At 49.5% G+C, this 26,812-nt stretch overlaps 2 protein-coding genes across 6 annotated transcripts; one reads left to right on the forward strand and one right to left on the reverse strand.

Annotated features, from left to right (window-relative positions):
- The first annotated feature begins 186 nt into the window (after nt 1–186).
- On the forward strand, nt 187–6,788 carry LOC148672080 (uncharacterized). Of its 2 annotated transcripts, none has more exons than XM_088627429.1 (5): nt 187–376; nt 1,951–2,144; nt 2,701–3,258; nt 3,860–3,913; nt 4,281–6,788. In XM_088627429.1, the coding sequence occupies exons 2-5, from the start codon at nt 2,009–2,011 to the stop codon at nt 4,718–4,720; spliced, it is 1,188 nt and encodes a 395-aa protein (XP_088483555.1). In that variant the 5' UTR covers nt 187–376; nt 1,951–2,008; the 3' UTR covers nt 4,721–6,788. The 2 variants fall into 2 exon arrangements, with proteins under 2 accessions (XP_088483555.1, XP_088483556.1); XM_088627430.1 differs by lacking the exon at nt 187–376 and adding an exon at nt 404–814.
- A 2,824-nt stretch (nt 6,789–9,612) lies between these two features.
- On the reverse strand, nt 9,613–25,603 carry klc3 (kinesin light chain 3). 4 transcript variants are annotated; one of them, XM_088627427.1, is made up of 15 exons: nt 25,051–25,287; nt 24,424–24,550; nt 21,525–21,592; nt 21,098–21,379; nt 20,605–20,835; nt 20,389–20,464; nt 19,826–20,051; nt 19,179–19,266; nt 18,704–18,805; nt 18,389–18,562; nt 17,831–17,930; nt 17,367–17,416; nt 17,096–17,226; nt 13,325–13,391; nt 9,613–12,984 (listed from the first exon to the last, which is right to left on the reverse strand). In XM_088627427.1, the coding sequence occupies exons 4-15, from the start codon at nt 21,314–21,316 to the stop codon at nt 12,898–12,900; spliced, it is 1,551 nt and encodes a 516-aa protein (XP_088483553.1). In that variant the 5' UTR covers nt 21,317–21,379; nt 21,525–21,592; nt 24,424–24,550; nt 25,051–25,287; the 3' UTR covers nt 9,613–12,897. The 4 variants fall into 4 exon arrangements, with proteins under 4 accessions (XP_088483553.1, XP_088483551.1, XP_088483550.1 ...); XM_088627425.1 differs by lacking the exons at nt 24,424–24,550; nt 25,051–25,287 and adding an exon at nt 25,294–25,603; XM_088627424.1 differs by lacking the exon at nt 24,424–24,550.
- Nucleotides 25,604–26,812: the final 1,209 nt, after the last annotated feature.

Here is a 26,812-nt window from a genome sequence, read left to right on the forward strand (position 1 = left end):
TCATGCTTTTCATTGATTCGGTATTCTGGATTTAATTATGCTGTTGCGAGCCGACAAATACAAAATAACCAAACCAGCCTATGAATCAGTGTATTTTCTGATAGAACTACCGATTTTTTTCTGAGACTGATAGAACCACCGAATTTCCTTGTGCTTCACGCAATTTGGGGAAAACTGCGTAAGACAGACGTCCGGGCTTTGTGCCAAAGGCGTATTCTGGTATAAGTTCGTAGACCCTGCGCTCCTGTCTCCGAGTGAAAAACCACAAGCGCCTCGCTGAGTCTGCGCAACGCAGGCGCTCCGCGGCTGTACGAACTTTCAGGATAAACGAGCCACTGCCAGGCTAGGAAAAAGAAGAGGTTACAGCGCAAAACCGGTAATTTCCGAAAGGGTCTTATACGCGGAAGGTGCCGCGGGGGTTGACTACGAGTGGGGTGCACGACAGCCAAGGGGCTGGGGCGACCCGCCTCCAACTCGCCGTCGGTCCGCCTGTGCGCTGAAAGACGAGTTCAGACTGAGACGGATTAGAAAAAAAAAAACACGCGGAAAAGCGGGCAGTGCCGGGTGGCAAAGCGGGGGGGGACGAAGCAGAGCTTATAACGGCGGCGGGACGCCTATCTTGCGCGGAGCACACGTGTGAAGTGTCGGTAGCCGCGTTCCTGCGAGGCTCGGAGACGAGTCTTTGTGTGCGGAGCTGAGGTCGGAGGCGCTAGTCAGGACACGCAGACGCAGACGCGAGCCGCTCTGTGGTGCGGCTGTTTAGCACGGGGAAATGCGCATCGGAGAGGAAGACGAGCACAGCAGAGCGCAGCAGGTGCCCTAAATGGTTAACTTAAAGACAGAGGCCGCGGAATGGCACAGCCCCGAGCGCTCAGCTACGAGATCGAGGAGGGCGCTGAGTATTCAGCCTGCTGATCGTGCTATAAAAGAAACGTTTAAAAATAAAATTTCGGATACTTATAAACCTGTCGAAGAGCGACTTATCGTTTTTATATGCATGTAAATGTTCTATTAAATGAATCATTGCAAGTCCCGGCTTCACTGCTGGAGGACAGGAGGGTTCAGGCTGCGCTGGCGAGCTCGGTGTTGAATTATTTGTGCGCTTTTGTTTGCGAGGATAAATTCTGGCGCTCGGAATCAAGATACTTTACCGCTGGCAAAACTGACTCGGTTTCTCCACACCGTGCAATACCAAAAGCAGTACTGAAATGTGGAGGTTGGTCAATTTAGAAAAAAAACTTAAATACTCAATTATCGCTTTTGTTGCTCAACATTTGACTTCCTTTTTTTCTTTTAATCAGCAATGAAGGGGCACTAACGATTTTCTGCGCCTTTAGCTCAGCAGATACAAACTTACTGCAACTAACTCATTAAGTGTGCTTTTATTCAAGTAATGACAAGTATCAATTAAAAATGTACATAAACTAACTTAATGGTCAACATATTACAGGATATCTCCCACACAAACCTCCCTATTTACCCAGGCTGTATTAATTCAATTTAAACGCTTGGATTACCATCCTGTATCCTGATCTTTTCAGATCTCTGAGCTGAGCAAGGCTGGGCTGGGCTGGGCAGGTGTCATGCTGTGCGTTAGATGTTAAATCGAGGTCTTGACTACATGCTGTCGTTTTCCAAGGGCACTGTAAGTAAGAGTAGGAGTATTAACCCCAGGATCCTGGCTGAACCCCACTCTGAGTTTGGACAGTCTGTCCTCCCCCTGGTCTGTGTGCGGCGGGGCTGCTCTTCAGTGGGGGGGGTGAAGAGTCTCCTCCTACATGAAAAGTGCTTTGACACCCCGCAGGATAGCAGACGCTATAAATACATTTAAAAAAGGGTTTCATCTTGGAAAGTGCAACAAAAACCGAAATGTGTGTCACTGGCCTGTCTATAGCATGGGTTCACCCCTCCGGGATCAGCTGTATAAAAAGGGGGGTCTTTGCCCCACAGGTGGGCAGCAGACGGGGTGAGGAGGAGGGCCCGCCGGCCCGCGGGACACAGCGCCAGCATGTCCTCCTTCCACCAGGGCTCCGGTAACCGGGGCGCGAGCGTGCTGCACTTCAAGAAGAGGAAGTCCCGCTTTTCCTACCGGGAGATCCAGGTCCTGCTGGAGGAAGTGAGGAAGAACCGCAATATCGTCATCGGTAAGCGCGCCCTGGCTGCCCTTTCCCTCTCAGCAGCTGGTGCCCACAAAGGGCACTGCTCACCCTGCGCTCTGCGTGGGTCCTAACGCCCCGGTATAGTGACGGGGACACTCCGGTGTAAAAAAAGGCGCCGGCCTTTTAGATGAGACATAAAACTGACATCCTAACTCTTTGTGGTCATTAAAAATCCCAGGGCGTTTCTCGAAAAGAGTAGGGGTGTAACCCCGGTGTCCTGGCCAAATTTCCCTCTGGCCTTTACCAGTCATGGCCTCCTAATAACCCCCATCTCTGAACTGGCTCCATCACTCTGCTCTCCTCCCACTGAGAGCTGGTGTGTGGGGAGCGGACTGGATTATCATCCAGGTGGGGCTGCACACTGGTGCTGGAGTGGAGTGTCCAGAAAAGTGCTATATAGGTGTAAGGATTATCGAATTATTTTAAGGGAAGAGAAAACAAGGCAGTGGAAGGAGAAGTGGAGTAGCTGTATTTTCTGGTCAGATTTTGGAGGATGGTGTGGTGTTTGGAGAGTGGCCAGCCTGTTCTTGCGCGTTCGCAGGCAAGTTCAACCGCGGCGTGTCGACGGAGGTGAAGAAGCGCACCTGGGCGGACATCACGGCCCGCATCAACGAGGTCAGCCAGTGCCCCCGCGAGATCATCGAGGTCATCAAGAAGTGGTCCGACCTCAAGTGCGACACCAAGCGGAAGGTGGCGGCCCTTCGCGCGGGCGGCCCGGTGACGGGGGGCAGGGCCCGGCTGTCGCGCGAGCTCACGCCCGTGGAGAGCGTGGTGCACCAGATCCTGCAGCTGGCCAGCCTGCGCGCGCCGCTGCCCCTCGAGGCCGGGCCCTACCTGGGCCTGGGCGTCCGGCTCGGCCACAGCGACCGCCAGGGCCCGGCCAGGGCGGAGCAGGAGGGGGAGCCGGACGAGGAGGAGGAAGTCGTGGTGGGCATGCCCTCCTCCTCCTCCTCCTCCGCCCCGTTGGCGGGGCCCGGGAACTGCATTCCTCCGGCCCCCCAGGCCCTGCCCATCCCTGTGTCCCTGCCCATGAGGGCTCAGGCTGCGGCCCATAAGGAAGAGCTGGCAGAGCCCACTCCAGTGTACTGCATTGCATCCCGTGAGTCGTCCTCTAACTTCAGCCTTTTTTCTGTCTTGCTGTGAGGTATTGCACTGAGGTCCTGGCTGTGTGTTCGCTGGAGAGCCCACAGTCCGGCTCGGGATGGCATGGATGCCAACCCTTATGCCCTGGCTGATGTGCGGCTCCGGGTTCCAATAACTTGAGGCAGAGACGCTGACAGTGTGTTTCACTCGGCACAGTTTTGGTCACCTTGTTATAAAAAAATATACTGCTAGTCTATGAGAGAGTGTCAACCCTGAGGTTTTTTCAGAAGGAGCAGTGAAACACTAACCAAAGGACATTGCAGGGGAATGCCCTTATAACCAGTTACAGGAGACACTTGTTTACACAATCAGTTGTGGGAGTGTGTAACAAGCTTTCCAGCCAAGCAGTTAGTCATTACCTTGGCTGGATCAGTGAGCTGCTATTGTCAGGCAGGCTTTGTGGGTCAAATGGCTCCTCTTCCTTGTAACTTTTTTTATATTCTCACGTTTCCTCTTAATCCTACATCTCCAGTGAACTCCTTAGTCAGACAAAGAGTGTTGGAGCCTTTTGTTTTGACCTGTTGAAAACATACTGCTTTTCCCTGTTTGCCATACAGATGAGGAACCCACGTCATCACCCTACGAGCTGCAGTATGAAATAAGTGTCGACGGTAAGACCTTTCTGACCACCTGGAATTCCGGCTCCGTTCGGCATCTGCATCTGGTGCAGAATTTAGCTCACTTTTCCTCATGGGCGTTGTCTCTTACCAGACGTGCCGGTATTTTAAAGTTACTGGTGTATGCCAAGGTGAAAAAGGAGTAACATGTATTAAAACATAAAAGACAAGAAGAGATGAAGAAGCATGTTAAAGAATGACAGAACATGAGAAGCTGTGGCAATAGAATATACTGTAAATGCAGAATTACCTGCAGATTTACAGTGGTAAACGTTCTTGATGGTTCCTAAACGTGCCATTTCTAAACTTAATGGTTAAACCTGGTTTACAAACTTTTAAACTTGTATCAATGACATTGCAGACCATGACGTGGAGTCGATTGATTCGGAAGAGGAGCACAGAGACGACTCCAGGCCTCCCTTCCTCCCCAGCGGGCCGCATTCTGCCCCGGCCGAGGACGACCCCCTCCTGGAGAGGGGGCTGCGGCACAGGGCTGGCGGGCCCCCGGCCCCCGCCGCCCCCCCGCCGGCCGCGCAGACCCCCCTGACCGCGCGCGAGAAGATGGTGCACAACGCCGCGCTCAGCGTCCGGGAGCAGCGCACCACCAACGAGCTGCTGGAGACCATCTCCCGCTCGCTGGAGCTGCTGTCCGAGTCCGTGCAGCAGCTGGCGGAGACGCAGCAGGACTTTGTGCGCGACTCCCTGCAGGTGCAGCGGGAGACCGTGCAGGTGCTTCGCGACTTCACCGCAGGCGCCCTGGCGCTCATGCACGACAAGCTCAACGGGCGCCCCGCGCCCTAGCCCGGTCTGCCACCCCTAAGGACTGTCCGCGGGCGCTTAGTGGAGAAAGAGGATTTCGTTGTTGCACAAGCATAAGGTGGCCGTCTGGCCTGCCTGAGCTGAAATGCAGCCCAGGATTCTAAAGAATCATTTCAGGACACTTGGTAGTAACTGGAAAAAAATGCATAACACATTTTAGATCCAAAAATAGTGTCGGAGAGCTGGAACCACTGCTGCTTCATGAGCCCCTCCAGCCCCTGCACTGAGACTGAGCCCACTCACTAGGACTGATGAGCGGTGTGTCTGGACTGCCTGCTGTGCTGAAGTGTGCTGGAAATGGTTCCACACAGAACTGTCATGTGTTGAAATTTCTTTGTGGGGGGGAGGGGGGAGTCATGTTCTTCCAAAATAACGACCGTGCGCCTTCCACGCCTACGTTTTTTTTCTGAAGTTTTGTACAGTCCGAAACCCCATGTCCAAACACGTGCCCTCCGTGATCTCTTGAAACCTCGCCATCGCTGGTCCCGGTGCCTGTGCTGTCAGAGCACGTTGGAGAAGGCAGACGTGGGCATTGATTTGTGTAGCATCTGCACCCAGAAAGTGTCTTCTGTCTCACCACGGTTTGTCGCAGCTTTTTAAGTGAAGTAAAATGAAGTGAAAAACATTTGAACCCGCAGGAATATTTATGCTTTTAGGATCTCATGGGAAATAACGCTGGCATTCAGTAATAGTATTGGGAAGAAAAGAACAGCAGACACATCCAAGCTCAGGTTACTGGGAATTACTGGGAAACACTCCATTCTTTATGGTAAAATGTTTTTCAAACAAAAATCTAAACCCGTAGTTGGGGAAATGCTCACACGCATTTTTCATGTTTGAAATGTAGCGTAACAAATATTGCTAACGTGGACATGGCATTATGAAACAAAGATAAACTTGCACAGATTGACATTTTTGAGTTGCAGCTGAAAATCTAAATCATGTAAGAGAAACCTAAAGCAGGAGCTACATACATTTTTATAAGAGTTTAGATTAAAAGGAAATTCAGACATTTGTTGACGTGTGCTTTAGGTGTGTAGATTCTCAGCTTACTCTTCTTCAGGAATGAGACCGTTAGTTAGCTTGTTTGTATTTTACTGTTTCAGACAGGATGACTGGCAATTCCTGTATACTGTATGACGTTGCTCTGTGATGCCTCACAGCTGCAGGCTCTGAGATTCAGTGGAGGGACTTGGGCATCTGTCAGTATTTTTAGAAGTGTGCAGGTTCTTCCCATGTTGGCCTGAGCTTTCTGCCAAAGATATGGTGAAAAGTTAACGGGCCATATTTAATCACTCATTCAGTGAGGAAGGGAGCTGAGTGTCCCCACCTCATAATTCTGTGCTCTGCTCGGGTGCTGGTCTGGTGGAGCTGGGGTTGCACGGAGAGATGCTCTGACCAGCCTCTCAGCTGCCAGTGGGTCGCGTGGTCCCGGCTCGGCCCAGTAGATTCAGATCCCTGTGCCAGCAGTGCAGGAGTGGGTCCGAGCGGTCTGAGCTCTCTCCTGGCAGTCTGCAGTGGTCAGGCTATAGTCATTGTCAGGGCAGGCTTGGGGCTGTGCAGTCCTACCGGGGGATGACACCGTTTCCATCCTATTTGTCTTCTGTATGGCCTGATTTAAAGAATCACCATATTTCTTTCTCCGACCTGTGAAGCCCTGGCTTGTCTGAAGACACCTAGGTAATGATCATGCTCGCATTCCTCTGGAATTGGAGTTGGGCATTCCTGGTGCACACTCTGTGTTCTGTCCAAGAAATTGCCAAAGATCTCTGTCTTGGTATTTTGCCTTAAATGTTCTCCTAATAATAATAATACTCTTCAGAAGTGATCTCACACTTTTCAGATTGTAAAACAGGCAGCCTAGTCCTTTGACATGACATTGAATATTTATTTATTTTTTGCTACGTGAGTCAAGCTTAAAACTACTAACGACTGTTTTCCCGGTGGTAACAGTTTCACGAGCTGTACATGCAAAACTGCTGGTTGTGTTTTTAACTCTTTTTTTTTTTTTTAATGTGTGAAAACATAAAACTGAAAGTTCCAACACTGATCTGGATGATAATTCTTTCAGCCTCTGGTGCTTAGTGTATTTCGCCTTGCAGTTTATGTTTGACTTACTGTCAAGTTATCCTAAATGTCTTCTGTCCAGTGTTTAAAGAGCAGCCAAGAACCTATAATCCTTACATTACATACAGTACTTTTCACAGAAACGGTGAAAACGACACACCTTTAACCCGGGGATGCTCACTGACATTGTGTTCTACTTCATGTACATACAGTACACCTGCTCTCTTAGCTTAATTCTTTTGAACAAAGTGGACTGTGACAATACTGTAGTTCAGTTGGGGAGCTGCAGCAGCATGCGTAGGGTGCAAAGGAGCAAGGAGCCTTTTCTCTTTTCAGCATGGAGTGAACCTTCACTTGTTCCTTTGTGACAGTATTGCTCTGATATTAAAGTCAGTGCTAGTTTGTATGGGACAATATTACTGCATGTATCTTGCGAGATATTAATATTGTAGGCGATATTATTCACGAATTAATTAACGCAGTTATTTCGTATAAGCTTAAACGTCATGTCGTTTCAATCAAAAAGGTTTCTCGTTTAAACGCACAAACATTGTTTTTTCCTCCCTGGCTCTAATAAGCTTCTGTACATTTCTAAGCAGACTGCTGTGAATAAGATTTGTCCGTGTCTCAGTCGGCGACCGGCCAGTCTGCGAAGGGCGTTTTCTAGCATCACCAGCTGCGCAAAGCTGCGCAGTTCCAGAGCCTGACTGCGCACCTGCCGCACGAGCACCAGTGCAAGAACCGTGAGCTGCGGCGACTGCACGGGCCGGGCGCACTTCCCCGGAGTCACCACAAGGGGGCGCTTTCCCCAACACCTCTTATTCATCGTTATTTTAGGTTTTATTGTCGGTGACATTTTTTGTCGTGTGTTCTGCTTTATGCTCCCTTTAAATAAACGTTTCGTGTAACACTTAGAAATTGAATAATGAATAATTAAATCACGCAACTCTTCTGTTTCTCAATCTGGCTTCTCCGGGGCTAGAAGTTTTCCCTGCCCTTAACTACCCAACTGGACCCGTTATTTGGACAAGTTGACGCTTTTTATTGACCCCAAAAACTGGACAGCAGCCCTGACCGTGGTTTTTGTGTGTTGTGTATAGATACACAGGGCGTCGGCTCTTTAGGAATCATTCAGCCCGCGTACCTTGTCTCATCGCTGGCTCCTCTCCTTCACAGACAGGCGTGGGATGTGTGTCCAGAGACCCGCTGCGCGCTGCGGCGGTGGTCAGCGTGCCGTGTCCACCAGTCGGGCCTGCTCTGCGCCACGCGTGGTCCCCGAGTGTGCCTTGACCCCCTTGGCAGCTCGGCCACACCCACGCAGACCGGCGGGATGGGCTTGACCTGGCCTCGGTCAGAAAGAGACTAGTGAGACGTTAGGGACCGCGTCCGCGGCGTGACCCACTTCCACACGGGTGTTTCTGCACCAGTGGAGGCGGGCCCCGGGGTAATTCTCCTGGGGTTTTCATCCGTGTGAGCGCGAACAGACCCGCTCCTTCCCGGCGCTCAGGAGCCCTACCGGTGGGTCTCTCCCGTTGGCGGCGAGACGAGACCGTGTTGAGGAAAAGGCTCAGATGTGAGCAAAAACTTTGCTTTTTTTTTTGTATTGACCCATTACTTTTAAAATAAAGTGATCTAATAATCAATCAAAGTTTATGTATCAAATGCACAACAATATAGCGTGCAGCAGTATTGTTGGGCATTTGACAAACTATGAACACAAACAATAAGCACTCTCAGAAAAAGGCCTTGATGTTTTGTTGCTTTTCCCCCGAGACACTGTAACGCGCCTCTCCGCAGCACTGCGGCGCCGCTTTCATGTTCGAACCTGATGTACTGTAATTCGGGGAAATGTTAAAGTTTCGGAGCACTGCCGCTCATCCACTTTTTTCATGTTTAGTCTTTTAGGGCCGCTGTATATTGTACTGTCATCTCAGGAGGCACAGCAACAAAAATAAACCCAATAACAATTGCACTCCCAGTCTTCCTGAAACAACTGCCTCTATGCTGAAGATTTTTCTGTTCTTGGCATTTTTTCCAGAGTCTCAACAGTCTTCCTGTTGCTGTTGGCTTTTTTGGGGAGAGTGTCGAAGAGAACAGCCACATTTCGATCATAGGGGGAAAAAGCGCGAAGTGGCTGACGGGATCTGTAGTTCTCCCTCACAATTTCCTGTCGCCGCGGGCCAAATTACTCTCCGATACAGGAAATCCCCGGATTGCGCAATCATGTCAGTGAGGGGTGCAGAGATGATGTCTGAAATCCTGGAGAATAGGGACTTGTATTTCTTGCAGTTAGCAGGCCCTCGTGGCTTTGCAATAACTGCTATCCTGACAACAATTAAAAATGAAGATAAAATACCAACAATAAAGGACAGGAATACAAGAACAAATATACCTGCATTAGTGTCGGGGAAACTCTTACAGATTCCTTATAAGTATCTGATGCAATACTGCATAATACCAACATGAATGTAATCGTTCATAATCCCAGTTTGTATCCGAGTGTTTCTTTGCGGTTTATGTACACTATTCCCAGCCTGAAAGAAACTCCCAGGGATCTCCAGTGCTTCCTTATAAGAGACTCGTAAGCAGTACTGCAATGTCTTCCACTGCATGCCACAAGTAAGAACACAGTGGCGTTTGTCTGATCCTTCAGCCCAGATGCCCCCAGAGGTTGGTTTTTCTCTGGTTTATAACCACGAACAGATTTGAACACTGTCACAGTACTTATCTTAAACTATATCTGACAAAATTTCAAATACACAGATCCACACATTGGATTCAGTTAGACACTTTTCAAACCAGATAGATTTTTTGGAAACAGCTGTACTTTAATTTTACATCTCTGTCATACAGCTATTTAGTTTTTCCTATAAATACACATGAAACACAAGTAACAGTTCCCAGTAGTACAGGCTGAACAGAGCAATGATTAACTCAAGTTAACAATCATGTGTAGCATTAAGAAACCACAGCAAAATGACACGGAGACACATCATCCTGGCGCAGGCAGTTGGTTGTGGATGGATACAGGTTTGAGAGTGCAAGACTGCTGTCCTGTTAACTGTGAAAGCTTACATGTACAACAATTAATACAGGGATGAAAACTTCTTACATTTATTTTAAACAACGTGTTGACATTGACTCAATATCTTTGGACTCTCATATGGCTATTTTTTTGGAGCAGAAAGCTTTGATGGTCATATTTTTACAGGTGCTTGCCAGATGTTGAAAAATCATTACACCCACAAAACAATCAGTTTATCACATTTATCCGAGGTTAGTGTTAGGTAACCTGGGATCAATCAGATCAGTCTGATCAGTCAGGGAATTAAGCCTCTCAGGTCTGCCAGAGCCCCACTTTTCTGCCAGGCTGTCTTACTTATCCAGTAACTACAGCTGCAAAATCACCATCTGGGCACGCTAAGATGAGGGATCTTGTCTGCAGTTAGAGAGTCTCTGCGTACCTCCCTTTGAGGAGATACAGACTGCATCTACTCTCGAACAGCAGCTGAAGAATTGACAGGTTAATTCTAACAATTCCTGCCTTTAAAGCACTGGCCAGCATGTCTGAAAAAGATTGTATTTGGATAAGGGAAGGAGCCCAGATGGTCTTTTAAAGAAAATGCATCACTTCCTACCCTCCACGCAGCTACACTGCACCCTTCTTGTGCCTTAAGAGAGACACACGGCTCATTCAGCTTCCCGACAAATGCAGAACAGATGAAGAACTAATTGGTTTGGATTCAGGGTAAAATCAGATTACAAGAGCTGTTAATGAAACTGGAAAGAGAAATCCAACTAGTCAATCAAACAGATATTCTGAGGAACAAAATGTCAGAAGTGATCGATCCTGGTAGAATCCAAAGATAAGACCCCCCACACAACTGCCTGATCTAATCTGTTTTGCTTCAACTCTCAGTTATAACCTAGATTACAGCCGGATTACAGTGAAAAACTGCAAGTGCTCTAGTGCACACAGGGAAGGCCACAGGCTGTTAACTAAGGATATAATGAACAATCTGTTATTCAGCACACAGACAGCACTATCTACCCACAGTTTATGTATTATTGTGTTATTGTTAACACATTCTATTTCTCCTATACACTTTTCAGCATTTTTTTTCATATTAAAGTACCATCTGTCAGAGGAACCATCTAAACTTAATCTTAATTTTAAAAAAATTACTGAATAACTGAATAAAAGTTTAAAAAGCTACTTCACAGCTCTCCAGGAGCTTGGAAGGGAAGCTTATTTAAGTTGCACAAACCTGAAAAGACCAAAGGAAAAAATCCATACCTTCAGCTGGTGTCAATCTTGTATACAGTGCATCTCCATTTCACTTGCACTCTTTAAGATCTGTTTACTTTCTGAGCCAACATTTGTTCTATTCCTTCTTTGTGCATCATTTCTGAGCTTCCCCTGTTCACTTCCTGGCATGATGGAATCATTTTCAGACATTACTACCTTTTGCTGGAATAGCGAGGCAGACATTCAAAGCAGCAATGACATCAGAAACCAGCATCATGATAAAATATCTAACAAAAAATAACTTACCCAATGTACAAATAAAATATTAGAATGTTTTTGTTCCCCACCCTTTTCCTGTCTTCATTTCAGACTTAAAAATGTGTTACTCTCAGACAATAATCACCATATTATGTTTACAGAGGATAAAATGTGCTTTTTACAAAAGTAGCCCTTCCATTGACAGGCTGGAATGGTCATGAACAGGACAGAAATACCATCAAGTCTGGCATAAACATACTGCAAAATGTCATAGTAATATTAGGAATAACAACTTGATTTGAGCTTTAATGCATTTTTGATTTTAAAAGATCGAGAGAATATGTTCATGTCAGCCAGTGTTCAGAAGTAATTCTCTGTATTTCAGTCCCTCCATCATTAAGTCCTGGTGGGAGTCTGTCCCGGAGCTCGGCTTTGGGAGTGGAGGAAATGGGGAGAAACACGCCCACACACACTCCCAGGCCAGAGTGACACCCCTGGACACGGGCTGAGAGGCAGCAGCCGCGTGGTCCTGTGCCTCAGTCTTTAGTGTCGGCAGAAGTTGAAACCGTCTTGAGGAATCAAAGACATGCAGAGCTGGTGCTTGCCTGCGCCCTGAGACAGTTGCACTGCGGAGAGACGGCGCAGGGACAGACTGGACACGAGGGAGCTGGTCAGGCGGGGGGGTCGGACTGGACACGAGGGAGCTGGTCAGGCGGGGGGGTCGGACTGGACACGAGGGAGCTGGTCAGGCGGGGGGGGGTCAGACAGGAGGGAGCTGGTCAGGCGGGGGGGGGGTCGGACAGGAGGGAGCTGGTCAGGTGGGGGGGTCAGACACGAGGGAGCTGGTCAGGCGGGGGGGTCAGACACGAGGGAGCTGGTCAGGCGGGGGGGGGTCGGACAGGAGGGAGCTGGTCAGGTGGGGGGGTCAGACACGAGGGAGCTGGTCAGGTGGGGGGGTCAGACACGAGGGAGCTGGTCAGGCGGGGGGGTCAGACACGAGGGAGCTGGTCAGGCGGGGGGGTCAGACAGGAGGGAGCTGGTCAGGTGGGGGGGTCAGACACGAGGGAGCTGGTCAGGCGGGGGGGTCGGACACGAGGGAGCTGGTCAGGCGGGGGGGGGTCAGACAGGAGGGAGCTGGTCAGGCGGGGGGGTCAGACAGGAGGGAGCTGGTCAGGCGGGGGGGTCAGACAGGAGGGAGCTGGTCAGGCGGGGGGGGGTCAGACAGGAGGGAGCTGGTCAGGCGGGGGGGTCGGACACGAGGGAGCTGGTCAGGCGGGGGGGGGTCAGACAGGAGGGAGCTGGTCAGGCGGGGGGGTCAGACAGGAGGGAGCTGGTCAGGTGGGGGGGTCAGACAGGAGGGAGCTGGTCAGGCGGGGGGGTCAGACACGAGGGAGCTGGTCAGGCGGGGGGGGGGTCAGACAGGAGGGAGCTGGTCAGGCGGGGGGGGGTCGGACAGGAGGGAGCTGGTCAGGCGGGGGGGTCAGACACGAGGGAGCTGGTCAGGCGGGGGGTCAGACAGGAGGGAGCTGGTCAGGCGGGGGGGGTCAGACAGGAGGGAGCTGGTCAGGCGGGGGAATATGCTGTGTTAACTGGTTCCACTCAGAGACCCTCGGCGAGCTAAGCTTTGGGTGCTGGAGCTGAGACCTCGTGAATCTGTCAGACCGCTGGGACTCTGCAGCCACAGGGGGGAGAGAGAGTGAGAGAGGGAAATCACACAGGACCTGCTAACACCTTGCCCTTCGGCTCAGTTAACAGCAAATACTATATATAAAAAATGCAATTTGTTCTAAAATGAAAATCTTGTTTTCAGGTGTTACTGAATATGCAGAAAGCAAATACCTGCAAGAACAAACCACCTAGACAAGGTAGTCTCAACACCAGTGACAGGGTTTCCTTCACTAGGCTAACAACAACAGAAAGGAGACATGACAGGCTAGCGGTTTTGCAAGGGCACTACCGAGACACACATCGCACACTAGTGCAGCTCCAGGTCCAGACGAGCTCTGTCTTACCTGAGTCGACTCGCGAGGCTCCCTCACGCCCACATTCAGCACATTGAGAGAATTGGCTCTTTTCATCCTGCAGAGGGAGAGGCGGCTTATAATAATAATAATAATAATAATAATAATAATAATAATAATAATAATAATAATAATAGCTTACACTTTATATAGCGCTTTTCTGGGCACTCCACTCAAAGCGCTTTACAGGTAATGGGGATCCCCTCCACCCCCACCAGTGTGCAGCCCCACCTGGATGATGCAACGGCAGCCATAGCGCGCCAGAACGCTCCCCACACACCAGCTCTCAGTGGGGAGGAGAGCAGAGTGATGAAGCCAGCTCAGAAAGGGGGATTATTAGGAGGCCAGCTTAGAGTGACCGAGCACCGGACACCACTGGACGACACTCTCAGCATCCCCTCCCACACTGCAGTCTGCTCTTGTCCCACCAGCCCAGCTGCCTCAGCAAGGAAAGGAAAACTCAGTCCACTCTGCACACCACTTTTATTACAAGTATCTAGTTTTCTGGATTAAAAAAAAAATGAGGGTTTAGAGATTTTTCCCCCCCGTGTCAAACATGACCAGTATGCACACCAACCCCTCTGAGCTGCTGTTGAGGAGCTTGCTTAGCAGCTGTTCCAAAGCCACAGGGCTCCAATCACACCTGCTGGCAACAGTGGGTCCTTCCCTCCCCCACTAGCCCCGGAGATATTCCTCTGTGCTTCCCTCATTAAGGCACAACTCCCATCCCGCACACACAGAAAAACTACATTCCGTTTCAGATCTGGAGGAAGCGGAGTCCGTGGCCAGTAGTGACAACAAGGAATCCCTCAAGTTTAGGAAAAAAACATTTGCATAAAAAAATAATCCTGCTGAAGTGTTAAAGTCTCCTACTGTTTACTGTCCCTGTTCTATCCACCCCACATTTGTCAGGGCAGCAAGCATTACAAAATGCTTCTAGAAAGACTGTTAATGTCTTTATCACATCACTTCCAGTGACCTCTGATCCAGTTCAGGCTCACAGTGGCCCACAGCCGATCCCGGGAAACACTGGGCCCAGGACACACACCCATCGCAGGGCACACACAGACACAAACACCCAGACACTCACGCCAGGGCCAGTTTTCCCAGACACCAGGAGTACCTGGAGGAAACCTACGCAAACACAGGGAGAACATGCAAACTCCACACAGATAGCACCCCAGGAGTTGAACCCGGGCCCCAGCACTTCAAGGCATCACTGAGTGACCATGTTGCCCAGACCATGAATATACTGTGGCATATTTTACAGGACGTTTATCATTTTATAGTACAATATAACGCAAAACACATTACTTCTGGCATAATCTAAAGTTCTGCCTGAGTGTCTCAGAGTGCTTTTTGAATAAACACCCGAGTGTTCCACTAACAGTAGCCTTAGGAAATCATGGAAGAGCACATAAAAGAAAAGGCTGATGTTTGAGGCCCACAACACGGACCCTGCAGCTGGGTCCTGGACTTCCTGACAGACAGGCCCCAAGTGGTGAGGATTGGGAACAAAACCTCATCCTCTCAGATCCTCCACACAGGGGCCCCCAGGGCTGCTGCCTGAGCCCACAGCTGTATTCTCTATTTACACATGACTGTGTGGCTAGATTTATCAGCCACCGCATCATCAAGTCTGCTGATGACACCGCAGTAATCGGTCTTATCAGCAACATTGATGAAACCGCCTACAGGAGTGAAGTAGCAGAACAGGAGTGAAGTAGCAGACCGCTGCCGTGGTAGAATTCTGGCCATCACAGAGGACAGTCACCACCCCGGGCATGAGCTCTTCACCCCACTGCCCTCAGGCAAGAGATATAAGAGCATACGGACACTTACCACTAGATTCTTCAATAGCTTCTATCCACAAGCAGTGAGACTGGCGAAAACATTTAGCCATCCCCCTCGGACCACACCTACACCATCACCATCTACCTCATTGTAATTTATTTATTGTACGTCTCCAGTCATTGTTTACACGTCTGTATTGTTTACATTCAAACTGTCTGCATGTTTACTTGCACATTGTCTATTGTTTGTTTGTACATTGTCTTGATGCACTGTTTGCACTTTGTTTTGTTTTTTTTTACACTTGTTTTACAATTGAGAGACTTTCTGTAAGTAAGAATTCCATTGTACCAGCACCGGTTACATATGGCAATAAAGTTCAAGTCAAGTCAAGAACTGGTGGAGTGGTGCCACAACAACAACCTCACACTTAACATCGGCAGAACAAAAGAGATTATAGTGGACTCCAGGAGGCACGGAGGAAGAAACACACCCATAATCATTCAGGGGGCTCCAGTCGAAACTGTCACCACCTTCAGGTTCCTCGGCCTCCAGATCACTGAGAGGCTGAGCTGGTCAGAGACCACTGCTGCCATCCTCACTGAAGCCCACCAGCACCTTCACTTCACTTCCTGAGACAGTTAAGGAAGTGGGGGATGAGCAAGACAACACACCGATTTGTACCGTAATACCATTGAGTGTCCTGACCGGTGGTATTATGGTGTGGTATGGTGGAGCCACAGTACAGGACAGAAAAGTCATACAGAGGGGTCCGCGCAGACCGAGCTACCCTCCATCGACCGGATACATCTCGAGCGCTGCCACAGCTGGGCTCGAGCTATACTTCAGGACCCAGTTCACCCTGGCCACAACCTGTTTTCACCTCTGGGTTCTGGTAGGAGGAATTGCAGTATCAGAACACTGACCAATAGATTCAAAAACAATCTCTTCCCCCAGGCAGTCCGCATCTTAAACAGCTCAAATTAGCACCTGCACTTTAAGGTACTGCACTGTTTGCACTATGCCCTGTCTTGGCTCTATTATAATGTCTATTGTCTAAATGTATTGTCCATGTCTGTTTGTCATTTGTGCCTGTTTTTTCTCCTACTGTTACTGGGTACAGCTGAAACGAGTAAGCATTCCAATACATGTGTTGTATATGGCAAATAAAAATCTCGAATCTTGAATCCTTTCTTTCCAAGGATGATTGTGTCCAAGTGCTGTGTCCAAGAGTTACCCAACAGAGATCAAACCTCCAACACTCCCTACTTACATAAAATGTGTCCCCTCACAGCTAAAAGATTATTTTAGTTACCAAACAGCCTCTCAACAAAAACCATTTGTGCCTTTTTGCAGGAGGGTTTGTCAACTTAGATAATTGCCCCCCTGATACATTTTCGTCAGTTTTTGCTCACTTCAGCAGAGATGGGGCTGAGAGAGGCCAAACTTCACAGCTCTCTGGCAAACTCACACAGGCCTCTCTAATTTGACAAACAACTAACACATGCTACTGGCGGATTTTCTGCTTATAACGTGACAGCTTAGCAGTTCTACAATCCAGGGCAACAAACCAGCCTTTGTTCTCCGAGATGTATTTTGTTTACAGTTTAACAGTGTTGGTGTTAATTTTTCCAATCCCAGCTGTCATCCCACCTCATCTAATAACACCCCCCTACGACCTGTAAAGAGATCAATTGCGAACAGGAGCTGAAAAATCTGCTTCCCTCATGTGCCTGGCAAAAATTCGTGCTTTCAACATTATCAACTCGCGCGTGATCCCCAAGCCCGGGCAGTGCAGTGTTTGAGCATGCTCTGTTTCAGGCTTGGTGGCGTGCCGCAGTCCCAGTCATCTGCTACTTAAAGACAGCGCGATCGCACACGACGGCGCTCTGTGCGTGAGACGCAGCGTGGCAGCTCGGGTTCAGAAGGGCTCAAGCCCCAAGCCCCAGAGCGGTACTGCCCTTCGCGTACCCGGGATTGCGGGGGCTGCTGTCCTGTGCGCCCACGCCCTTCAGCTTGCGGACCAGCTTCTCGCTGCTCCTGCGGATGGACTCGCGAAGCTTCGTGAACGAGCCGCTGCGCTTGAGACTGCCCAGACCGTCCTGCACAGAGAGAGAGAGAGCCAGCTGCGTCTCCACTATCCACATCAGTTCCTACCCTTCCTCTGGAAGGGGACAGAGTCGTCCTGCTCCTGTTAGCGCTCCAGCCTCCTTCTGAATGCCACGGACAAACAGGCCCTCACCTGTCGAGAGCTCCCGTCTCCTGTGTGGAACCACATGGGCCTCCCATCACCTGGGAGACACAAACCAAGCAAAGGAGGCAAAATGAGAGGCTCAGATTTCTTACTGCTTACAGGGAAATTAATTAAATTCTCTCTGCACAGAAATTAAATCCACTGAGGGCCCGCCGAAGGAACACCAGGCTCGAGAAATTTGAAGCCTGTTACACTAGTTTTATTAAAGCTACACAAAAAGATGTCTGAAGTTCAATTAAATCTAAATTGCTTTTCTGCTGTGTCAGTAGAATCTGCCCAGGAACCTACAGCTCCTCAAACTGGAATGGACTAAACTCATATGCCGATATCCTAGCTTCTTTTAAGAAACTGCTGGATCGCATCCTTCGATAAATTAGCTTATAACTACCAAACAGACAAGAGGGGCTGAACGTCCCCCTTGCGTTTGTACCTGTTCTTAGGTACCAAGTTACCTTCTACTGATCCAAACTCCTTCTCGTGGGCTCGCGTCAAGATCTCCTTGTACAGAGCCTCTGCCTGTCGGTACTTCCCCTGCTTCAGGTAACAGGAGGCCTGCGGCACAGAGCACAGACAGAGAAACACCCACTGCTCAGCCAGCGTGCAGTCACACCTGACCAGCCCCTCAGTGCCCATCTACAGGGAGACTGAACCTCCCTGCATTCAGCCTGTCACAACAGAGTTCCTACACGGCGTTTACAGAACTACACTTCCACTTGTGCATTAAAACTGAGGCAGCTATGTCCATCTGTGTTCTGAGTCCAGTACCCAAACCACAACGCTTACCCAACAGTGCCACATATACAGTCTATAAATATCTCAGAGCACACGAACAGCAGGCCTCAAAGACTGAAATCCAAATCACCCACAAAAAAACAGTTTCACTTCTGAATGGGGCACATTCATGTACAAACGCAAAGGGGCTCGTCTTGGCTGATTAGAAGAACTGCCTTCGCCCGGGATACTGGAGCTCGGACAGAACCCAGCCTGGAGCCGGGACCCCAGGAACGCACCAGGTTGTTCTTGGTCTTGGCCACGTTGGCATCATCCGGGCCCAGGCGGCTCTGGTAGATGTGCAGGGCCCTCTCGTAGTACTGCTCCACCTCCTGGTACTTGCCCTGGTTCTGACACAGCAGCGCCAGGTTATTCAGCTGCTTGGCGACGTCAGGGTGGTCTGTGCCCAGAACCTTCAGGGGGGGAGGGGGTGCAGAGTCAGTCGGCTACGGGTCAACTGAGCACAAGAGTGCAGATCAACCACAGATTCGACCACAGCTGCCATCTGCCCACACACACACACACGGACTCTGGACACTCCCAGTGGGTCTCACCTTCTCCCTGATCTCCAGCGCTCTCTTACACAGCGGCTCGGCCTCCTTGTACTTCCCTCTCTTCCCATACAGCACTGCCAGGTTGTTCAGAGTGGCTGCCACCTGCAGAGACACACAGGCAGGGGGCGAAGCTGAGGCGCACAGGGCAGCACACGGACGCGCAAGGAGAAAGAGGTCCCGGCGCACTAAAAACCAAAGACACCAAAAACAGAACAAACAACAAACGGGCAAAGAAAACCACAAACATCAATCAAAAAGGGAAAAAAATAAACTCCACACCCAGAAAAGTGAAATGAAATTTAGAAACAGCCTACAGCAGAACAGAGAAGACATGTCCCAGCAGGAAGGCCTCCCCTGCAGAGCCCAGCACAGCGACTAAGATTCCTTATATGGTTCCAAATGGACGGAGAGCCCTTAAACACGTGTCGACCCCGGTTCCAGGCAGAGCACGAAGCGGGCAAGGTTCTGTACTGACCGCAGGGTGGTCCACGCCCAGGGTCTGCTCCCGGATGGCCAGCGCGTCGTTCAGCAGGTTCGCTGCCTCCTTGTACTTGTTCTGGTCTCTGCGGGGAGAGGGAGAGCAGACCTGCACGGTCACCGGGACAGAGAACAGAGCCAGAGCTCAACTGACCGATCCCTGGGCAGCACAGCTACCGGACAATCCTAAATGTGCTGGGACCCCTCGAGACAGGGCAGGAGTGTTATCATCCTCCCAAACTGAGTTCACCAGGTGAGTGCCAGCCTGTTACTAGACTGGAATGATAATGCTGTCCGCTGACAGTTAAACAGCATAATCATGGCTTCCATTGTGAACTTGTATTAGAGCTCTCCAGCTGTGGGTATGCTAAATTAGACACTGCTGAACCCTGCACTGTGCTCTGTCGTATGGTAGAAAGTTGAGTAAAAAACTCTTTGAGATGCTGCTCATGATAAAAAAGACTAAACACACTAAATCTAAACCGATTTTACCGACTTGTCATTTGGTTTACAGTGGTATTCTTCCAACAAGCACTGCCTTTACCACAGATGTTACAGCAGCTTACAAAACCTCTGAACAAATATTCCACAGGAAATTAAAAACAGCCTCACCTGGACGCCACTGCAAGCCCAAACCATGCTCACCTGTACACCAGGGCCAGGATGTTGAGCATGGTGGCCACGTCGGGGTGGTTGTGGCCGGAGGACTTCTCCAGGTCCTCCAGCGCCTGCTTGCACAGCGGCACGGCCACCTCGTAGCGGCCCTGGGAGGCGTACTGGATCACCAGGTTGTGGAGGGTCCGCAGGCGCGCCGGGATCTCGTAGCCCCCCTGCTGGGCCGCGGCCTCCCCGCTGCTGTGCTGCTGGGAGACTGGGGGGCACAGGGCAAGCTCTGTGAGCTGGGGGGGGGGCGGGGAGCTCGGCACTGCTGTGGCTCAGCTCACCTGAACATCTCTGGCAAGGAGCAGTGAAACATCTCAGCATCTCACACACGCAGATGGGACCACGGGCAATACCAGCAGTCAGCAGAGGGCACTGCATGGACATACTGTGCCCATCATACAGTATGTACTCAACATGGCTTGCGTATGGAAGGCCATGACAAACAGCTGCACGAAGCTGTTTAATGTGCGCTGTTGCTGCCCACAGCAAGGTGTCCCTAATTGGTTCATCTGCATGTGCACCAACCCTGACTGCCACCAACTTACTCTGGGATGGTTCCTCCTCGTCGGTGGGAAAGAGGTCGTCCAATGAGTCTTTGCTGGAGGCAGTTTCCTTTTCGTCCTGCAGGGGGCAACAGAGAACAGCAAAGGGCATCCCTGTTATACTGAAGCGCAGGGCCAGACGGAGGTGCTCGCATTCCCATTTCAAAACAGGAGGCTTCAGAGCATCCTGCACTCCTCCCGGGGGTTAAAGGGCCGTACCGGCGGGGGCTCTTCCTGGTCGTACTTCTTGATGCTGCTCATGAACTGCAAGTGCCGGTTCTGCTCCTCCAGGGCCACCACCTCCTGCTCCCTCTCCTGCAGGCGCTGCTGGGTGCCCGCCAGCTCGTCCCGCAGCCACTGGTTCTCCTGGCACAGCCGGCGCACCTGCGCCCGCAGCTTCTGCTTCTCCGCCTCCAGGCAGCTCAGGTGGGCCGACAGGGCCATCATCACCTGCGGGGCGGCCGGGGGAGGGAGGGAGGGGAGCAAAGCACTGGAATCAGAACCCGGGAATTTCAGGACACAGAACGCATAAAAACATCAAGATACTGTTTACAAAAGAGCAAAAAGATACAGGAATTCCACCAGTCCACTTCAGGCCCCTGCTCAAACTCGAGAGTAAGTAACCAGGAGTTTCCCTTGATGGATGAGCCCTTGACAGACACCGTTTCCGCACAGAGCCTGCGCCACCCGGCCCCCAGGAAGCCTCCTCTACCTGTGCTTCGTCCAGGCCCAGCTCGATCCGCTCCAGCGACTCCCGCACGAGGCCGCTCTTCTCCAGCTCCAGGCCGCCGCTCTCCCCCGCTGGCCGGCGGCTCAGCGCCTCCTGCAGGCTGGTCAGGAGCGTGTGGTTCTCCCCGCGCAGGGCCTCCAGCCCCGCGATCACCTGCCGCGTGCTGGACAGGATCTCCTCCCCCGACACCGCCGCCGACATGGCGCCCCGCGGTCAGGAGGTGCAGGAGAGAGCTCAGACCCCCCTTCGTGTAGAAGCTGGCTCCTGTTCAGGATTTACACATAAACCACCCTGATAATTCATACTGAGCCGTCTTATCAGACTTACAGCTCATGGAATCTGGAACTGTTTATTGCTTCTATTAGTGGAAAAAGAACGCAGGCCTGATCGAACTCCAGATCGCTCCTACCTTGGTCAGTGTGGAAAGTCTCCTCTCACTGTAGAGTATCTCCAAGCTGCACTGTCAGCAGCCTCCACCTGGAAGAGATGCGAGACACCCTCAAGAGCAAGGAGAATAGGCACTCGCATTCAGCACAAAAACGCCTCTTCATTCAGGTAGTAGTATTTTGTGGTGCTGCCTGTTGTCTTATGTAAAGCAGCCAGGCTGTTACACGTTGTGTTGAACAAGATCAGCTGCCCCAGAGGATTAGAGCCCAGTCTTAGTTGACAATAATAATAATAATAATTGCTTACACTTATATAGCGCTTTTCTGGACACTCCACTCAAAGCGCTTTACAGGTAATGGGGACTCCCCTCCACCACCACCAATGTGCAGCATCCACCTGGATGATGCGACGGCAGCCATAGTGCGCCAGAACGCTCACCACACATCAGCTATCAGTGGGGAGGAGAGCAGAGTAATGTAGCCAATTCATAGAGGGGGATTATTAGGAGGCCATGATTAGTAAGGGCCAATTGGAAATTTGGCCAGGACACCGGGGTTAGGGTTAGGGTTAGGGTTAGGGTTAGTGCACAGACAAAGTGCACAGACTTGCAGGGTTGGGGTTGTGTGGGGCATTTTGTGCAGGGTCAGGTGAGGACAGCAGCATGAGTACTCAACAGACACACATGCAGAAAGCTGACAGCATTGCTAAACCTGTTATTGGACAAACAGCAATGTCACAATGTCTGCCTGTGCTACTTCTAACACATTAGGGCTCCATGCTTCAAAATGTCCTCAAAGCCATAAGAGGGCGCCATTGGCCACGAACAACACTGACTGTAAATGCTTCACACGTCTGATGAATTGAGCGCAACACAGAAATGGAGAGGGGACATCAAACCAATACTGCAGTCCAAACAAAAACAAAAACGTGGAAAACTGACAGGTTCAAAGACAAACTGGCCACATTTTGTAAGAAATCAAACTATTTCCATTTCCATTTGCCTGTGTAAGGCTAGAGCTAGTGAGGTGGGTGCAATGAGAGATTAGATTTAAAAAAAACCTTACTAATGGTACAGAGACTTAAATGATTAATCATTATTAATATAATTCTAAGTAACTAGTAAATTAGCTGTGAACTTCCATTGAAGATCTACACAAAATATGCCTCTGATCTCATCTTAGAAACAATGTCCAACTACATACAGTATGAGTGCATTAGGACTTTCCCCTCAACTGGATGTTGAACGACTGGATGTTGAACAGTGTCATACAGGCAGAAGACAGGGGATGCAAAAGTGAAAAAAACGTGAAGCACATACAAGAACTCCCGTTGACAAGATTTTCCTGTTTACAGGCTCAATGCAAACGCTAATTAGACACAGGCCAGTTAATAAAACCTGCTGCTCAAGAAGAGAGGGCTGGATAACAAGAAATCAAGGAGACGTTCGTCCCTCTGTCTCAGGTGCGTGCCTGAAGGGCCCCAGCAGGAAACAAAGCGCTCGGCACGAGTCCTCTCTGGCAAGAGGGATTTGAATGACAATGACAGGCTCTTTGAAAAGGTGCCTTAAACTGCAGCACTCAGAGGTATCCGAGCACAGGCAAAGTTATGCAAAATGCTTGCTGGTATCACACCCTCAGAGTACCGAGCTCCGAGAGCCAACTGCACAGGACTTGTTTCCAAACACAAACTCAAGAACATTACCGGGCTGAGGAATACCGCTTTCCTGATCTGATCTGAGTCCCTGTGGGGGGGGCAGCCCGGATGAGGACAACAGGGCCAGATGCCCTTCGTCAGTGCTCTCTCTTGTGCAAAGCTGGTCTGCACAAGTACAGCCCCAGACAAGGAATTCAACAGCAACATCAGCTGCCAGCCCCTGAACAAAGGCTGTACAATTGCCTATTGCAATGAATACGAAGAGCTCCGAACCTTTTGTCAACCGGCCCCAAGAGAAAGGAGTGGTGGGGAGAAGCTGCACACAGGACAGAGCCCAGAGCCACAGACACATATTCACTCCTCTGCTCTGTACTCGTGAAAACAGAAGCTCTAAATTTCAGTAGTCTGAGGTGGCTTGAATTTCCAGGTGCAAGTGAGTTCAATGGCTTTTTTCCCTTCCGCTTAGCACAGCAAATCACTCGCTTTACAAACAGAAAATCAAATCCCAAGATGAAAAACAAAGATGTACCTGAATACCCTGATTGAGAAAAGAGTCCCGAATATTCTGCTCACCAACAGGGTCTGTGTGGGTCGTAATGCCCCAGTATAGTGATGGGGACTCTACAGAGTTCAGATGAGACATAAAACCAAGGTCTTGACTCTCTGTGGTCATTAAAAATCCCAGGGCTTTTCTTGAAAAGAGTAGGGGTGTAACCCAAGCGTCCTGGCCATATTTCTCCCTGGCCTTTACCCATCATGACCTCCTAATAATCCCCATCTATGAACTGGCTTCATTACTCTCCACTCCTCCCCGCTGAGAGCTGGTGTGTGGGGAGCGTACTGGTGCACTATGGCTGCCATTGCATCATTCAGATGGGGCTGCACACTGGGGCTGGTGGAGGGGATCCCCATGACCTGTAAAGTGCTTTGAGTGGAGTGTCCAGAAAAGCGCTATATAAGTGTAAGCAATTATTAATTATTAATTAATACCAACTACTGAATCATTTCAAGTGCCCCTTCAATATTAACATCCTCCCTTTTCCACTAAGATCTGCAGTCACTGTAAGTTTTTTGCTCCACCAGGCTTTGGCTAAAAGAAACGCACAGCTCGTCTGCGTCTCCTTGAACAAGGTCAGCAGAAGTCAGTTTCGTTAGTCTTCCCTCTGACTCGTTGTCAGAGAGCCCCTTACTCCTGGGAAGGATTGAGGAAACCTGGAGCCCGTCCTGAGTGACGCACACACAGGGACAAGGTAGAGGTCCAGTTTTACCTGTCCTGTGTGTCTTGTGAAGGTGAGAGGGTTCCAGAGCATCCGGAGAAAACCCACACTGACTCAGGGAGAATAGGCAAGCTCCACACGGAAGGAATCAAACCCAGGCCAAAGATCTGCCTCACAGCTCCTCAAAAAGAGCACAATACTAACACCAGAGCAAATCATATTTTTATTGTTCTTACACATTTCCTTAACCCGAACTCCCAACATTGTCACAATCTGTTGCTTTTTCTTGTTTTCACACACAGATATATAAATCTTACTTTTCAAATACTGGACAGAATCTTATTCTCGGATATAAAAGCCTAGTGAGAATCCAACCGTATAGACGTGAATAGAAGCACATCTAAGCAAGATGTAAACACACTCTTTGTAAATGCTTTTGGACGCCAGTAGATCAACTGTAGATTATCCTGTAAATTACATCATACCTTATCAAATGCAAACTCACATTAGGAGGAGGGAGGATCACTGTCAGATACGAACACAATTCATTGCATGAGAGCATTCAACTTTAGCGCTTCTAGTCACGACAGCAAGGAAACTAAGCAGACGCGAGGAGCTGTCAGTTCGACACACAATTACGGGAATCGATACGAACATCTTGTCAGACGTAATATTTACCTGTAACTAATCCTGGTCTCCCCCGGTACTCCGAGTGTTTACGCTCATGGGATCGTTTAAGGAATGGAGCTTTATTTTGCATTGAAATTACCATAAAAATAACACAACCTCATTACGAAATAGACTTGCAATAGGACCGGAACGTTGACGGGCGTCGACAGCTGTTATATTGCGTGGAAATAATCCTGGCAGTCATTCACCTGTTTTTTTGCGGCTCAGACTGTATTATTCTAGCAAGCTTACCTGACATGAGCATACCCATCATGCACAACGGCTGCTGAAGATGCCATCTTGGTAGAGGAGGGCCATCTGTTGCTGTATTAAAAGGATGAAGGAAGGGGGGGTTTGAATGTATCATTACGTGTATAAACTCAAACCTATGGCTAATTAATGTCACAGTTTCTGTTTTTATAGCAAGTTATTACAGAGAGTGGAATATTTGCTTCATAGTACTCTAAACGTGTATGAACAATAGTTTTAGGGGCTCAACTGTATCTTGGTTAAGAATTCCTTCTAAATTACTTCTTCGGCTAGCGAGTCTAGGCGTCGCCATATTTGTGAAGGGGAGCACAGTCTTATTGCAGGAAAGAATACCACCTAATCTCATGTAGCAGCTGTCACAAGTAATACTGCTTAAAAAATAAACTCACTGAGTAAATATATAAAATTAACATTTTTAACACCTGCAGCATGATTTACTCCACAACCCCAGAATAATACTTGACTGAATAATAATACAAATGAAGCCCTGGATTTTTATCGGGAGATAAATTACGGGTTAATACGGTAACTCGCTGAGCAAGACGAGTGACCCAAATCTGCTTCATGGCTGAAGGCAGAACAGAGAGCGCCTGGCCGAGCCGAGCCGTGCTGATGGGTGAATGACGTCACCAGAGAGCGCAACGGCGTGCTTAAGACGTCAACAAGAAACACACACCGCGATATAATGGCCCTCAGCCCCAGCTTGTATTTACAAGACAGAACGGTCCTGCAGGAAGTACGCAGGGAAGATGTCACGACATTGTTTCCACGGAAAAATAATTCCCTAGACAGGGGTATTCCGGCAGAAACCTCAGAAGTCTGAAGAAGCAGGATTTTGTTTATTGTTATTTGTTTATACTCGCTAATCCTTTTGAGGGTGACATGCCAACTTCCACCACAAGGAGGCGACAGTGTTTATTTGTCTTGAACAGCGAGTGATAAGACATCCAGCGATCACTTATCTTCGTCTGAATGTTTGAAGTTGAGATAAGCGGCAATTACCTTGCCCGCTATATCAAGACAGTGATGTTTTGGCGAGATAAATCTCTCAAAACACACGTTAAATAATGAGAGAATATACATGGAATGTGTGCAAATACAAATCTGCATGCACACAGAAACGCCAAAACGAAACGCCGAACCACAGCTAGCAATAAAATGATCAAAAAGCAACAACAAAAAAAAGCACTGAATTCTGAAATCAGGTCCAGTTTTGCAGCAGATCACCCAGCACGATTGTAATCTAGCAGGATCAGTTAACCCCTGCTAACCTGATCCTGGCTGATCTCAGAAGCTCAGCCAGGCCTGACTGGGTCAGTACTGCCCTGAGATGGGAGAACTCAAGGGCAGAGATTCTTAACCACAGCCCTGAGGGTCACAGATACCCCAGGCCCTTAATCACTGGCCCCAGCATGTAATGGGTCATCTTGCTTGTTTTTCTTTTTTTTCTGCACTCCATCCTTATTTCCAAGAACATCAGCACACAAAACTTTATGCAGTC

The sequence above is a fragment of the Lepisosteus platostomus genome, chromosome 4, assembly GCF_059453375.1.
Source record: "Lepisosteus platostomus isolate fLepPlt1 chromosome 4, fLepPlt1.hap1, whole genome shotgun sequence".
NCBI lineage: Eukaryota > Metazoa > Chordata > Actinopteri > Semionotiformes > Lepisosteidae > Lepisosteus > Lepisosteus platostomus.

What these genes read in the sequence shown, in the direction of transcription:
- LOC148672080 (XM_088627429.1), top strand. Translation starts at nt 2,009, where the DNA reads ATGTCCTCCTTCCACCAGGGCTCCGGTAACCGGGGCGCGAGCGTGCTG. An exon ending in AGTGTACTGCATTGCATCCC is followed by an intron (nt 3,259 to 3,859) that starts GTGAGTCGTCCT and finishes TTTGCCATACAG; the next exon opens with ATGAGGAACCCACGTCATCA. An exon ending in GTATGAAATAAGTGTCGACG is followed by an intron (nt 3,914 to 4,280) that starts GTAAGACCTTTC and finishes ATGACATTGCAG; the next exon opens with ACCATGACGTGGAGTCGATT.
- klc3 (XM_088627425.1), bottom strand. Translation starts at nt 21,316, where the DNA reads ATGTCGGCGGCGGTGTCGGGGGAGGAGATCCTGTCCAGCACGCGGCAG. An exon ending in TGGGCCTGGACGAAGCACAG is followed by an intron (nt 20,836 to 21,097) that starts GTAGAGGAGGCT and finishes GCCGCCCCGCAG; the next exon opens with GTGATGATGGCCCTGTCGGC. An exon ending in GGAGTTTGGATCAGTAGAAG is followed by an intron (nt 17,417 to 17,830) that starts GTAACTTGGTAC and finishes TGTGTCTCCCAG; the next exon opens with GTGATGGGAGGCCCATGTGG.